This window comes from Scylla paramamosain, chromosome 10 (assembly GCF_035594125.1).
Source record: "Scylla paramamosain isolate STU-SP2022 chromosome 10, ASM3559412v1, whole genome shotgun sequence".
Lineage (NCBI taxonomy): Eukaryota > Metazoa > Arthropoda > Malacostraca > Decapoda > Portunidae > Scylla > Scylla paramamosain.
The window spans coordinates 22,966,595-22,983,394 of NC_087160.1; the positions used below are offsets into that span (position 1 = coordinate 22,966,595).

At 36.7% G+C, this 16,800-nt stretch overlaps 1 protein-coding gene across 1 annotated transcript in view; it reads left to right on the forward strand.

Moving 5' to 3' along the window:
- The window catches only part of LOC135104384 (nucleolar protein 14-like), a 33,219-nt gene that overhangs the window by 9,067 nt on the left and 7,352 nt on the right, over positions 1-16,800 (forward strand). Inside the window, 12 exon segments of the mRNA XM_064011765.1 lie at positions 41-267; positions 2,576-2,706; positions 3,594-3,649; positions 3,651-3,894; positions 4,059-4,213; positions 4,891-5,031; positions 9,018-9,083; positions 11,656-11,820; positions 13,142-13,308; positions 13,747-14,079; positions 14,361-14,516; positions 15,291-15,421. Of these exon segments, the coding sequence (XP_063867835.1) occupies positions 41-267; positions 2,576-2,706; positions 3,594-3,649; positions 3,651-3,894; positions 4,059-4,213; positions 4,891-5,031; positions 9,018-9,083; positions 11,656-11,820; positions 13,142-13,308; positions 13,747-14,079; positions 14,361-14,516; positions 15,291-15,381 (1,932 nt within the window). The 3' untranslated portion in view covers positions 15,382-15,421.

Below are 16,800 nucleotides of genomic sequence, written 5' to 3' on the forward strand. Positions count from 1 at the left end.
CATGCCATGCATTCTTTGAGAAGTTTTACCCTATACCCAGGCAAGGAAAAACTGTGAATTCAGAGACTATGACACCTTGTTCCAAGAACTTACCTTTGACCGTACTGGTAAAGCGAAAGCTGTAGAGAAGCTCAAGACACCAGAAGAATTAATAAGTGAGAAACGGGAACATCTGCTGAACCTGGAGGCAGACCGAGTGAGACGAATGAAAGGAGAGAAGCCAAGTTCAGGAGCCAAGCCAAAGAGTGCTGATGACCTTGATGATGGGTGAGTTGGAGCTTCACTCTTGCTTGTAATTTTATATACTTGCCTGTCATGTTTTATACTTAATTTAGGTTCAGGTTTGTAAATGTGCATTGATATGTTCATGTTATTGATAAGCATTCTTGATAGTTTATTCTAGCTACATATTTAATTTCCCACATAGAAGCTATCCAATCCAGCCACTGCACCCAGCAGCTGTTACAGTGGTCATAATTAATTTTGTGAGTGAATACAAGCTCATTGACTCAGTGCATAGAAAATAAAGCATAATAATTTAGATGCTGATGTGGATATCTATTTTAAATATTTGTGGATGTGGATGCAGATGCACATATTTTTAGTTATCAAGAGTTTTAGTTACAGGCAATTGAAATCCTAAGATACTAAAAAAAAAAATATTAAAAACACTCCTTTCAATCAATTTTTTGACAGTTGAAGTGCATGGTGATGATGTTCATTCACAAAAACCATCATTATCAAGTCTAATTTTTTGTAAGTCACTAGAAATATCAGAAATATGAAAGTGCACTAAATTGACATCAGTCTCTCTCTCTCTCTCTCTCTCTCTCTCTCTCTCTCTCTCTCTCTCTCTCTCTCTCTCTCTCTCTCTCTCTCTCTCTCTCTCTCTCTCTCTCTCTCTCTCTCTCTCTCTCTCTCTCTCTCTCTCTCTCTCTCTCTCTCTCTCTCTCTCTGTCTGTCTGTCTGTCTGTCTGTCTGTCTGTCTGTCTGTCTGTCTCTCTCTCTCTCTCTCTCTCTCTCTCTCTCTCTCTCTCTCTCTCTCTCTCTCTCTCTCTCTCTCTCTCTCTCTCTCTCTCTCTCTCTCTCTCTCTCTCTGTCTGTCTGTCTGTCTGTCTGTCTGTCTGTCTGTCTGTCTGTCTGTCTGTCTGTCTGTCTCTCTCTCTCTCTCTCTCTCTCTCTCTCTCTCTCTCTCTCTCTCTCTCTCTCTCTCTCTCTCTCTCTCTCTCTCTCTCTCTCTCTCTCTCTCTCTCTCTCTGTCTGTCTGTCTGTCTGTCTGTCTGTCTGTCTGTCTGTCTGTCTGTCTGTCTGTCTCTCTCTCTCTCTCTCTCTCTCTCTCTCTCTCTCTCTCTCTCTCTCTCTCTCTCTCTCTCTCTCTCTCTCTCTCTCTCTCTCTCTCTCTCTCTCTCTCTCTCTCTCTCTCTCTCTCTCTCCACCCAACATGTGCAGAGTCCAGGTATTCAAGATATCCACATAATATCTGCATCCATAGATGCAGTCCACCTCTATTAATTACATATCATTTCTAAAATTCTTGAGTTTCTAAAATCCTTATTATGATCAGTCTTGTGCCTCTGCAGAGAGATATCCCTTGAAATTTTAATGAAAGGAATACTTTCAAGTGTTCCATTCACTATGTACCACTCATCATTCATTTTGGATTGTTTCTTGTTTTCTGTATCATCTTCACTAATATACAGTGGAACCTCGGGTCTTGAACTTAATTTGTTCCTGAATGCAGTTTGAAATCTGATATGTTCAGAAACTGAAGCCATTTTCCCCATAGGAATCAATGTAAAATAGATAAATCGATTCCCAGACACTCATCCACCCTGTCTTAGCAGCTTATGACAGTCACTTCCACTGCTAAGATGGCTACTCCACAACATCTTCAGCTCAGAAAATATTTATCCAGAAAGGATGTACTGAATTAACTTAGTGACACAGAACTCATCAGAATATATTGTTTAGACCATGTAGGTATTACAAGGTGACACAGAGAGGAGCAACCAACTCACCACCAAAATTAAGGTGATCATAACACTTTGAAGTCTTGCTTCAGGGCAAAGCTACTGGGAAAATGCAGTACTGATGGCGTAGGTTATCGAGAGAGCCACTGGTGGCTCAAAATTACTCCTGGCCCAACCAAACCCTGTTTGTTTACGTCGAGGCTCTTCAACAGGGTCACATTTACCTTATTTCAGAAATTCATTTACTGTCTTAACCACTGTCTCTCTTCCAAATATATAAAAATGAAGGAAATATTTATAAAAGCTATAAATTAGTAATAAATGGCAGCTTTTGCTAGTTAGAGGAGTAACTTTGTTATTTTGTTAAAGAACTAAATTTTGGTATGGTAACTTAAGCACTCATGAGTTCAAAATTTTCTTCAAAAACCTATTTCTTCAGAAAGGGAGGTGTTTGGAACCAAGGTTCCACTGTATAACTGTGTCTCACTCAACTATTTTCATATTTTTGATAAAGACTATGATGAAGCATGGGGTGAAGCCAACACCCTATTAGTAAGTGCAGTTTGAAAGTATGATAATCTATCATTTTGTATGATACATTACAGATTCACATTAACTCAAGACCAGAGGTTTCATGTCAGTTATAAAGATGGTGAAATATTGGCACACACTGACTTGAAGAAGAGCAGTGCTGAGGAAGGGGAAGATGAGGAACAGGGAAGTAATGACATTGAGGGTGAGTTAATCTTCACTGTCATGTGCACTTTATGGTAAGACATCTGCATGAGCTCCATCTGAAAGTAATTCTGTTTGTGAGAAACATTTATCACAATGAAAAGAAGGAAAGAGAATAGGTGGTAATATGATGTAGTAGTGATGGTGTACACATGTACTTCTGAAGACATTATGATGTGTATTTTTGTTTCTTAAATAGTGCCAGTATTCTGCAAGGTTCACATAGCTGGTAGTATTTCATATATGTGCTACAAATTTACATTTTCCCCTTCATTTGTTCATGTGCATAACCTCAGATGATACTTATTGATTTCCTTATTTGGATTTAAGTAGAAAATGCAGTTTTTGAGAGCTGTCTAACTTTCCTTCCACCTTGTTATTCCAAATATTTTCATACCAGTGTCTTTTCATGTGGGGCATTCTATAATCTTCTCATACATCTGGGTTTCTCAATTTATTGTACAATAGTATAGATATAATTATGCAAAGGATTGAAGATATATCTGCATACACCCTTTACACATTAATATTTTTATTACTGTTAATTCTACAGAAAAATATGTTATATAAGTACTATAGGAAATAACATCTGACGATGAGCAGAATTTCTGACATTGTCCTTTTCTGCATCATTATCATCTGTCTACTCTCCTTTTCTGTATCATTATCATCTGTCTACTCTCCTTTTCTGCATCATTATCATCTGTCTACTCTCTCTGACTTATTTCTTGGGACTCTCTTGAGTGGATGGCCATGACAGAAATCTCTACTTCTTTCTGCAGATGTACTTTTTGCACATTCCTGTCTACTTACTCCACCACTTTTTTTTTCTGTGCATCCACACCATCTGTCTTACTCATATATTCTTTTGCCATGTTATTTTTGCAGATGAAGAAAAGGATGAGGAAGAAGAAAGAGAAGAGGAGGAGGAGGAGGAGGAGGAGAGAGGAGGAGGAGGGAGGAAAAGGAGAGGAAGAAAAGGAAGAAGATGCAAATGTTGAAGAAAAAGATTCAGATGAAGAAAGTGACAAATATTCAGATATTCTTGAGGAAAGTGAGAGTGAGGATGATGAGAAAGAAATTGATGAGAAGACAGACAAGAATGTCACACAAAGCAAGAAAATAAAGGATGCCCCAAGAAAAGAAATGATGGAAGCAGCAAAGAAGGAAATTCCATATACATTTGAAGGTATGGATGACAATTAGTACTTTTCAGTTGTGAGAAAGCGTTGTAGTTGAGATATATAAAGATGAAGGAGAGAGAGAGAGAGAGAGAGAGAGAGAGAGAGAGAGAGAGAGAGAGAGAGAGAGAGAGAGAATAAATACCAATTGACACTAATGGATTTTTTCCAGTCCCCCAAGACTATGAGGCATTTTGGGCTTTGCTGGAGAACCATTCACCTAAAGAAGTTGGTCTTATCCTAGATAGAATGATAACTTGCAATCACCCAAGTCTTGGAGGCAAAAACAAGGAAAAGTGTGATGATGTCTTTGCCTATATACTGCAGGTAAGGGTGTTTATTGTTTTGAATGAGCATTTTTTTCATATCACTGTAGAAATGATATGTGATAGGAAAAATGTTAATTGTAATGGAGATCAGATAAGAGTGAAACAAAAAAAAGAAGTACTTTATAAAATATCTATCTACAGTACACATAAACCCAGCTGATTTTTTTTTTTTTCAAAGGGTGGTGTGGCCATAATATGATGTCTTATTGTATGAATATGAATACAGAGGAGGGTGCTCTCAGTTCCCTGTCTTTGTTCCATTTAGTTGTATTTTGCAATGTGCAAGCAATATAGTGGCATTATTCCTCTAGCCTGTCCAAGCCATCTCTCATACAACAGGAGGAAACATATTCATAGCTCTATAGAACCTTATTGTGGCTATTCCCTTGGGAGAGTTCTTAGGAGTGGTTAAATAGAGATGAATTGGATTACCTTGGGAATTCCTGTATGCAGCTTAGTGAAGTGCCATCTGTTAAAAATATATAAATAAATAAATAAAAAATCTGTAGACAAGGCATCTGTCTTTCAAAATGCTGACTGAGTTATCTTTGTTAGATCTGTTAATGTGAGCTAAAGGAAGTTGCCTCCCTTTTGGTGTTGATTATTCTTTAATCATGTTATCATCTAGCTTGAGGTGTAACACACATTAAAGATATTTTTAATTCAAATTTTCAGACTCTGCACATTCTGACAGAAGAGGATGGAGACTCCCCGCTTGTGGATGTGTCCCCATTTGTGTATGTGGACCAGTTGGTGTCACCACTTTACACAATTACCCAGGTGTCACCTGTAAATTCAGCAAAAGCACTCTTGCAGGTGAGTAGAAACACTTTTTTTTTTTAATTATGTTTTGTAAGTGGCAGCATACTTCTAAAAGAGTAACCCTCAAAGTGTTCAAATGCAGGATGCCCGTCACTCACACACGTAGTGATACATATTTTTATACTATTTCCCAAAGCTCATGTCATTATACAAAATAGGCCTTTTGTTGATGCCAGTTGTGAGTTACATAATAAAAATTATTAAACAAAAAAAAAAAAATAAGGAATGAACATTAGGTATTTATAAGAGAAAATTGGCATGCCCAGATTATGTAGAAGAAATTAAAAGGTGGAAAGTGGTGGAATGCAGTTCTTTTGGTGAAACAAATCATAGAAAAGGTGTTGAATTTAAACATCAGTGTGCTTAAATGGAAATTAAGAGTATATTGGTTGGCATAGCAAGAAGAAATTAGAAACTAATGTTGGATTAGGGAGTAGATCAAAATTTAAGATTTTGGCCATAATGAGGAGAAAACAAGTGGACATGGCCATGATATATAATTGACAGAACAGGTAATATATGAAAAATCAATGACAGAATGGCAACTTTGAGATGGTAAAAGAAGACAAGGTATACAGAGACCTAGTTGAAGAGATAAAATGATAAATTTTGCTGGAATGGCAAAAAGAGATGATTGAGGGAAGTTCTTGTCCTGAAGTGAACTTGTAAAGACTGTTGATGATGATAAATCTAAGAAAAGCTTTGTGGTTATAATACTGTTTTATACAGAATTTCTATTAGCTATAGTTATTTGATCAATATTCAGGAAAAGTTTCCTGAATACAGTCAGATTATATATCAAGTGAGATACCCCCAATGGAACATAATAATCATATAATACACAAAAAATTTAAACCATATCAGTGACCTAGAGCAACTAGTGCAGCACCCTACCAGTATTCCTGACCATCTTGGAGATGCACCCAATGTCTTTGAACTTTTCCTAACATCTAATCCTGCTTATTCTGTCAATGGCCTCTCCATTAGGCTCTTATGATCACAATCTCATACCTGTATCATGTCCATTTCTCCAATTCCTCCTCAGGATCCTTTAAGGCAGCATACATTCCTCATTCTTTCTCTTGCCCTAAATATTTTATTTGGTTTAACTCAGCTTACTCTCATGTCAGAATAATTTATTGAGTTTGGCACCAAACTTTAATTTCTAAACCACCCTTCTACAGCTTCTATCCTATTTCCTGTAACTTTATCTTCCATTTCCTCTCTGTGCTGATGTGGTAGACTAAATTTATCAATTACAGTGTTCCTCAGGGTTCTGTTCTATTACCCACTCTCTATTGTCCATCCATGAACTTCTAAGTCTGACTCATTGTCGTATCCACTCCTACACATACACAGTTGGTACCATTCTGCACTTTTTTTTTTTTCCCCAAGTCTTCTAATTCTTCAAGAATTAAATCACTCATACTGGAAAGCCACAGAACCCTGAATTCTGATCTCTGTGCAATATCTAATTGAACCAGATCAGGCTTAGTGTTCAGTGCCTCAAAAATCCAGTTCCTCCATCAGTCAGCTTGAAACAACCTTCCAGATAACTGTCCCCTCTTCTTCAGTGATACTCAACTGGCCTACTTTTCACTTAAAATGTTCAGTTTGACCTTTATTAATAATTTAGACTGGAAATATCACATCTCTTACTAAAATCAGCTTCTATGAAGTTAGATATTCTTAGGTGTCTGCTAGTTTTTCTCAACCAACCAGCTGGTGACTCATGTATGGACTGCGCTTCACATATATGAGGGGGTTCTGCTCATAGTGCTCTTTTGAACAGGATGGAATCAAAATAATTTCTTATCAACCTCTCTCCTCTGACTGACTATCTTCAGTAGCTACTTTCATGTTGACTGCTCTTCTGATCTTACCAACTGCTTGCCTTTCTCCATTCCCCACAGCATTGCTGTGCAAGGCTTTCTGTACCCCTTTTCTATCCATCTCCTTAATGTATTCCCAGTCTTTCTCATCCCTTACTGTATATACTGGTACACTGGAACTTTTTGCTATTCTGTATTTCTTACTGCCTATGACTTAAACTCTTCCAAGAGTGGTTTCAAAAACATTTTGTAACATTGGATATTGTTTTTAGACAATTCTCTTTTGGGACTGGCATTTTTTTTCCATAGCTGTTACCCATTTTACATAAGAATATATATATATATATATATATATATATATATATATATATATATATATATATATATATATATATATATACATAGAGAGAGAGAGAGAGAGAGAGAGAGAGAGAATATATATATATATATATATATATATATATATATATATATATATATATATATATATATATATATATATATATATATATATATATACTCGTATATATATATATATATATATATGCAGGGGAGGGGGGGAATAGCAGCAGGGAAGCTGGCCTGCCTTCAAAGGATGTGAAGGATGTTCAGACTCCTTGACAGCAGGGGACAGGAGCTGCTGCTTGAGGATGAAATGCAATTATGCATACAAGAGTGAGAAAGAGTGACAAAGGATGAAACGAAAATGACAGCAAATGAGGCAGTGAGAGAGCGAGATATTACTCCCTTGCCCCTAATACTTGACATAAGAGGGAGGGGAGGTGACAGGGAGGGAGAGGAAAGGAAAAAGGGGGAGGAGGAGAAATAACTGGGGAAGGAGAGTACATGGGACAAGGAAGTGGGATAAGGGTGAAGGAAGAAGCTGGGAGGACAGAGAAAAGTAGAAAGAATAAATATAAGCAGCAAGGGTGAGGAGTGAGTGAAGAATTAGAGGGAGAGATGAAGTATTGAGAAAAGTATTCTCCTTTCTGACCCCTACTCCTTTTCGTTTTTCCTCCATCCGCTCCCTTTGTATCTATGCTCCTCCCATCCATTTTTGTTCTCATTCAGTTCCATTCTATTTAGCAATCATCAGTATTCTCTCTCTCTCTCTCTCTCTCTCTCTCTCTCTCTCTCTCTCTCTCTCTCTCTCTCTCTCTCTCTCTCTCTCTCTCTCTCTCTCTCTCTCTCTCTCTCTCTCTCTCTCTCTCTCTCTCTCTCTCTCTCTCTCTCTCTCTCTCTCTCTCACACACACACACACACACACACACACACACACACACACACACACACACACACACACAGAGAGAGAGAGATGGGAGGAGGGGATAGATGGAAGGAGGGAGGATATGGGGACGGGATGGGAGGAGGGGAGGAAGAGGATTGCAGGGATGAGAGAAAGAGGGGAGGGGGGGATAGATGGAAGGAGGGAGGATATGGGAGGAGGGGGACAGTGAAGGATGGGGGAGGGAGGAGGAGGGAAGGGAAAGAAAGAGGACACACACCCACATACACATGGTTTTAAATGTGATATGGTACTGCACAGCTACAACGCTGCAACACACTAAATGTGAGGACAAAACACACACACCACAAGCATACACAGATACTCCCCAACTTCCACACACACAGGTACTGTGTTTCAAGATAAGAAAGTAAAGTGGGGGGGTTAGAAGTAAACATCATGGGCTGGAATGATTAAGCGATTTCAGTACCTCGAGTTTACCACTATATATTGAGAAAAAAGCAAGCGCGAAACTATATATATATATATATATATATATATATATATATATATATATATATATATATATATATGTGTGTGTGTGTGTGTGTGTGTGTGTGTGTGTGTGTGTGTGTGTGTGTGTGTGTGTGTGTGTGTGTGTTCTTTCTTTCTTTCTTTCTTTCTTTCTTTCTTTTCTTTCGTTCTTTCTTTCTTTTTTTCCTTCCTTCCTTCCTTCCTCCCTCCCTCCCTCCCTCCCTCCCTCCCTCCCTCCCTCTTCATTGCCCCACACTCCCAATGGTGACACCCACTGCTTCACACATCATATTGTTGTGTATTTCCATTTGTATTCACTTTTTTTTTCTTTTTTTTTTAAGCTAACGTGTTTATTTATTTATTTATTTTATTTTTTTCTCTCTCTCCAGGTTATTGAAGAAAAGTATGAAGATTGCTCCAAAACAAAATTTAAGAAATATCCCTTGGCTAGCACGGTGAGTAAATATCCAGCAAAGACTTTAACTTATGCTTAAGTTGAGGTGAATTGTTTGTGGCTAGCATCCTCAGCTCACAACTAAAACATCCAAGGTTCGAATCCTTAGTTGAACAGAGAATTCAGGGAATATTGTTTAAAGCAGTTAATATTTTGTATTATCACCATAATATTGTACAAAGTTAGAAATGTGGTTTATGCCTATCTTACTGATTTTCCATAGTCAGTCATTTGTTTGTTTATGTAGAAAAATGACTTACGAAAGGTTTGGCTGCCACTGTATTTCTGAGTTCTGCCTCGATCAGTGGTGTTCGTTCGAGCAGCCGTTGAAGCATGCGTTTGTAATTGTGTTTGAAGTGCGCATGCGTGGCTGTGCGTGCCTCACAGCCAATGAAAGAAAACCATTCAAATAATCTGCCAGTCACGTCATTTCACTTATGGCAGAGGGGCAATGGGGCATGCCTGCGTCGCCTGGCCTGAAGTCACTCTATTGCCATATTTACACTCATGCAGTGCACTCACCTCTATTTTGAAGGGATAACTACTTTTGGACTAAAAAAGATACTTCTTTGAATTTCCTGATATTTTGCTATATTATTGTTATGAATGTTAAGTGCTCAAAGACTGTAATCTAGAAATCAAAGATTGCGGCTGTGCAAAAACACTTCAGAAGTCCCAGATCTGAGACAAGAAAAAGTATGGTTAATGCGATAAGGCACCCTCAGGTGCACCATGCATCCTGGTTAACTATTACTAATTGCATTAAAGTTTCAGGTGCGTATTGTGCTGAGATGTGCATTTTTTAGGGGACCGAGTTGATGGAGGAGCTCCCAGTTAGATTATTAGGTTAAGTTAAGTATAGTAATGAAATCTTCCAAATTATGGTGTGGAAGAAGATTACTGAGTGATAATTTAATTGTTACATGGCAGCTAGATTTGTGCCTGATCCAGATTTCTGCCTGCTCTTTTTTTTATATGGAAAATAAATAAATTAATTAATTAATTAAAAATTCTGGCCGTTGTTTTTACTGTAAATGCCTCCACTCAAAACCCTCGCATTTTCCCAAGTGCTGTTGGGGGAGATGGTAATATCTTGGAATGTGTGGATCTCTAATAGTAAAAATTGTAAGAACCCAAACTTATCAATAATTTTGGAAAAGTGTTATTTAGCACCAGGGTTGTGTTGTGGAAAAGTAAAAATTTGCCCATGACAGCATTGTTATAAAGGCGAAATACCACACTGGTCATCACTCCAATAGCTAGAATAAAGATAGCTGATGGTGGACTATGCTCGTTATCCCAAGAACTAGTGAACCAGTAAGTGGCAGTTTCAGTTTTGATGAATAATAATGCATTCAGAAACCAATATATAGACAGGAAAGGGGTACTTTGAAAATAACCTTAGCGTATTAATTTCCAGACAATTGCTGTATAATTCTAACAAAAGATGGTGTGTTTTCGTATCTTGATCTACTGAGTGAAGGGATCGGCAGTGAAATTAATTAACTTGATTAATTTAAATCTAACTTTATCTAACCCAACCTAGTCTTTGGATGAAAACGCCAATGTTATTTCAATGTTATCTTGTAGGTATGCTTCAGTATGACGCATGTATGGAGATTGCATGGCAGTGGTGTGCAATAGCCGCTGCACCACGATGCCTTGCTCCCAGGTTAATAATTTCATTGTTGCATCATTACTTACTTACATTCTTAGACTTTTTCTCCCTTGCTCATAATGACTTTTCAGATTTTTTTTTTTTTTTTTTTCTGTACTACACTCTTGAGTAGTTCAGTAGGTTAGAAGACCATCTAGATAGATTATTTATTTAGTTATTTAGTTATTTATTGGTATATGCAAACATTTGTTTTATATACATTTATTTGCTATGCTCTGAATTTTAACAAAGGACAACCGTACCAGTTAAATGTTTAAGGTGTACTTATTAAAAATTAATAATTTTTGTGTCATTTCACATAGAGAGAGAGAGAGAGAGAGAGAGAGATTGTTAGTCTGATTCCCTGAATTTTCCTAAGGAGCTATTTCTGTGTTATATCAATGTGATTTGAATTCATTTCATGTTTCTTGATTTTTAAAGATAATTATGTATTTATTTGTTTATAAATGTATTATTTATTTATTTATTTATTTTTATTTATTTATTTATTTATTTATTTATTTATTTATTTATTATTATTATTATTTATTTTATTTATTTTATTTATTTATTTTTTTTTATGGAATTAGGAAAAAGTTCAGCATATTGCCTGTGATAAGGTTCAGCAAGAAGAGAATGTTTGAATAGGGAGATATGGAGGTACTGTACAACAGCCACCCTCTTTGGGATGCTCCCTGAGGGGATGAGGTGCCAGAGAGATAAATGGATAGATTCTGTTGAATTTTTCCTTATCATATGCCTTTCAGTTTAGTTCATCAAGGGACATAACATCTATATTTTTTGCTCTTTTACTTAATTCATGCTGATTTCACCCATGCACAGTAATATATGCCATACAATTTTTTGATTTGCTCTCGTCATGTTTCTGAAATGTGCTTTATTTTCTGATTTTCAGTTTGTTTTCTTGAAAATAGCTGGCCTGCTTTTTCCAGCATCAGATTATATCCATCCTGTTATGACACCAGTGTTGGTGTTCCTGTGTCAGCTAGCGGGTCAGGCAAAGATTTCTTCATGTAGAGATATCACAGCAGCGTTGTTTACAGCTCATCTCTTGTATGAGGTAAGGAAAATGGTTTCATAAACCTAACCATAATATAATGCATGCAAGGGAAATTGATGTAACCTACAAATTCCAGTATTCTAACACTGCATATTTGTTTCATCTTGTCACCCCTATTGATTATTTATATAACAAAAAGATCCTAATCTGGCAACTCTCCTCTTTCATGTATATAAATATTGGATTTAAAAGACAACTGATAGTAAACCCCTTCCAGGGCCAGTGGGAGAGTATAAGTTTACCTAGTGTTCCATTTCCCCACTTTCCAGAAATATACTTTTGGTGCAAATGGAATCCTACCAAGCTGAACATGTGGCAGGATATGGCAGGAAAAAAAATTACAAATCTAGTAGAAGCATGTTTGAAATTGTAAGAATATTACAAGATCAGAGACAGGTGCATGTCATATTAAGAGAGCTACTGTAGCCAGAGAGGAAGGGGTTGACATAAAGAGAAAGGAAGACATTGACATACATTTCTCTCATTTCTATGGTCATCTTCACTGCATGTTCTGACATCTTGTCTTCTTTTCCTCCCTGTTCCCCTTTCCCTCTCCAGACTTGGGCCTGTAGTGAGTATTGTGGCTACTTTCTTGATGCAACAAATAGCTGCCTCAGATGATCTTTGTGTTTTTACAGTTTTACTGAGTTCTTCAATAACATAAGCCTTTTTTTTTTTTTTTTCTCATGTTCAACTTGGTAGGATTTGCCTTGCAGCACTAGACAAAAATGCAGGAAGCTTTGCAGGAATCAAACAACATTAAGAGCAGATCATTTGTAGCAGATCATTTCTTTTGCACTGATCGTAGATTTAACCTTTAATTAGGGACACATTGGGCATTATTGGTTTGGATTGTGTGGAAGAGGCATTTGATGCACACTGGAATGTGATGTGCAAGAAAGGGCATATTTTAGTATTGTTTGAATTGGTTAATGAATGTCAAATATAACAGCCTGAAGAGTGAAGTGATGCACTGACATACCTGATAATAGTCTAATGCTATATCTTTGTTTCTCTAGTTAAGGGTTGAGGAAAGTATCAAATTACTTCTTACTTATTCTCTTTTACTTTTGTAGATGTAAAACACCTGCTGGTTTATTTTGTATTTTCACATTCAATTTTCATTACTGCAGACTAGAACTGGTATGCAGATTGCTCTGTAAGAAGTTTGCCTACATTTTTTGTTCTTACATTCAGTATTGCTTCAAATGAATGTAATTCTTCATTGATATCTGTTTATTTATTTATTTATTTTATTTTATTTTATTTATTTATTTATTTTTTTTTATTTATTTATTTTTATTTATTTATTTTTTTTCAGTATCTGAGTCTTTCCAAACGATTTGTACCTGAACTGACAAACACAATGAATGGACTCTTGTTCATGGCTGTTAGAGGCCAAGACAAGACTCAGCTCCCTCTCACTCCCCCATTCAAGTGTGTGGGACCCACTGCCTCCTTGCTTGTGCTGGAAACACCAGTGACACAGTAAGTTTTAAAGATATATTACTCATTCCTGTAATTTGAAGAGGCACTCAGACAGTATCTTAGCCATTCCTGTAATTTGAAGAAGCACTCAGACAGTATCTTAGCCATCCATATTAGGAAACTAATGCTCTTTGTTTCTGCTTGAGAGAGAGAGAGAGAGAGAGAGAGAGAGACTAGAATGATACTTGTTAAAAAAAAAAAAAATAAATAAGTAAATGAAGCTAATAAAAAAAAAGGAATACCATGATCAAAATGTTCAAAACTTTGGTGTCATCTTTTTTAGAATAACAATTTAAGCAAACTTCACACTTGTGTAGCTTTTTACCAGCTTCTCTCAATCTCTTTAAACATTTTTAATGTTAAATATGATTTTCTTTCTGTCTTTGTTAGATATGTATTAGAACAAATATTCTAAACTATTTTCTTTATTAATTTCAGATTTTCAGAAACCAAGTTGATATTTGAAGATCTTAACAACAAAGAAAAACAGATTGATGATGACTTCAAAATCAATGTATTTTGTAAAGCTGTCAAATTACTGAAACTTTTGAGCAACTGTTGGATAGAACTGCCATCCATTCGTGCTATCATGACACCTACAAAGACACTTTTGCAGGCAATGACCTTAGAAAATTATACTGATAATGTAAAGAAACTTGTAGAAGAATTCCTTTCAGTATTTGAATCCTTACCAAGTGAAGGTAATGCACTTGTGAGAGAAGAAAGGAAACCCACAGCAATTCAGATGTTTGAACCAGCTATTGAAAAAATGTAAGTACTTGATAATTTTATCCTTATTGCATTTATTCATGTATAAATGTTATTAGTGGTGACTAAACTATTCATACAATTTAATTATTGTCTGTATAATTATGCAGCTGAGTTCCTTTACATATTTACTTTTTTTCTTTGGATCAATTTTTATCTTGTATGAATCCATTTTCTCCTTACTGATAAATTCATTATATGCACTTGCAGACTCCTTTTACATTTGTAAGCATTATAATTTTTATTTTTCTAATGTTTCATTTTTTGTTTTCATGTATATCAAGAATTGATGGGGTTAAGAAACGTCATGGAACAAAAGAATACCTTGAGAAACAAAAACTTATCCATAAGCTGAAGCGCGAGAAAAAGGGAGCACGAAGAGAAGTACAGAGGGACACAGCTTTCTTAGCACGCCAGCAGCTGCAAGAAACGCTACGGAGGTATGGCTGTGTGATATCATTACTATATTACATGAATTTACCAACTTTTCCTCTTGTGGTAGGGAAGATGGCCTGGTCACACACCCTTTGGCTGGGTTAGAACTTACTGTTATATTTCCTGTACATTATTAAAGGTGACTAAATGGATGGAATGAGGGAAATGAGAATGCATTCCGACACTTAGTTCTGCAGTGAGATCTGATGTACTGTCTTGCTAAGCTGCCTTGCTTTAAGAGAAATGCACTAAAGTATTGCTTATTACTGTATTCAATGCCCATTTAATACAGTAATACTCATTTTCTCTCTCCTTATGATGTTCATCTCTTTTATGTCTTCCTCAGTATTCCCACTGGTCTATCACAAACTCAGACTTTCCTTAGTATATGGCCCTCCCCCCTCTTAATGATGTGCCTGTGCTGGCTCAGTCTACATTTACTCAGTATGTTAATCATATCACCTAGTTAGATACCATACCTATCTTCTCTCCTCACATATCTCAACATCCTGTTGTAATTTTTCTCTTTTGCCTTCTTCCTCTCTTCAGTTGTTGGCCTTTCAGCACACCATACGACAACACTGGTCTCATGCACAATAGGTGTTTGCCTCATTCCTTAATGGTATCCTGGTGACCAGTAGGCTTGTTATCTCTATTTTCTCCACAGTTGCTGTTCTTAATCACTGCTGCATCTGCTCTAGTCTCATCTCTCAGAAAGCAGAACAGGTCTTGGTTTGTAACCATTTGACAATTTTTTATTTATTTATTTTTTTTTTTAGTGATGCTGATCGTAAGAGGAAGGTTGGGCAGATCATGAGTGGCCTACAGATGCAAGAAGGAGAGTTCAAGAAAATGAAGAAGAAAAAATGATGTGCTATAGTTGTCAGCATCTCATTCTCTGAAAAAAATAGTGAGTAATTCAATATATATATTTTTTTTACTTTAGTACAGTTTTTCATATTAAAAATGTGATGTAAATGGTGACTAGTGTACATCCTTTGAAAGATCTTTACCGGCCCATATGGAAAAGATCCTCACAAGCACATATGTCAAGTGCGAATGGTGAAAAGGAAAGCACCGATGGACCATATCCTGATGGGTATGAAAACTTGCTTTCAAATACATTTTTCTTTACAAATTTCTATCTTCATCCTACTAAATGTGGCCAGACTATCTTAGCTTGTTTCTTTTTATCTTTTCCACCATTCTACACCAGATTATTTTTTAGCACTTCATACTTAATCTTTATACATATCTTCACTATTCTATCCCATCTTATTATTCCAGGTATCCCTCAGTTAACTAATTTCCAAAGCATTCTCGACTCTTACACCCTATTCTATGCCCAAGTCTCGGATCTTTTATGTCTTCCTCAGTCTTTCCGGTGGTCCATCACAAACTCGATTTTCCTTAGTATATGGCCTTCTTAATAATGTGCCTGTGTGCTGGCTCATTCTACATTTTCTCTGCACATTAATCACATTACCTAGTTAGATACCATATCTGTCTTCCCTCTTCACATATCTCAACATCCTGTTGTAATTTTTTCTTTTACTTTCTTCCTCTCGTCAGTTGTTGGCCTTTTCAGCACACCATACAACACTGGTCTCTCATGCACAATAAGTGCTTGCCCTTTTCCTTAATGGTATTCTGGTGACCAGTAAACTTGTTATCTCTATTTTCTCCACATAGCTGCTGTTCTTACCCACTGCTGCATCTCTTAGAAACTAGAACAGGTCCACTACCTGTACAATAAAATAGATCACCTCCATCAATTGCTATGTCTTCTTTATCCCTGTTCTCAGCTTACTCTGTCACACATTGGGCATCTACCATTCTCTCCTGCTTAATTCACATTTCTCAAACTTGAGTATCTCTTGTGATTCCACTTGTTCAATGTTCAGGATAGAGTTGCACCCCCCCCACACACACACACACCACTGCCACAGCAACTTGATAAGATAAATATCTATTTTTTTTCCAGCCTCATTACCTTTTACCATTACCTTGGCCTTCTCCATGTTTCTCTTCAGACCAACTCTCTCCATCCCAGTCTTTCTATCAGGTAAATTTAACAGTAGCTTCTATTTGCTCTTTTGTTATCAGATTGTCATTGTACACACATGCTTCCATCACCACCACAAATGACATAGGACTTGGTGCAGAATCTTGATGAACCATACTTCTATCTCACTCACATTGTGATGGTGTTCCTGCTCCGGTTTCTACTCATGATCCAGTACTCACTTACAAAGCTGTTACCAGATTAATCAGTCTCTGCAGCACTTT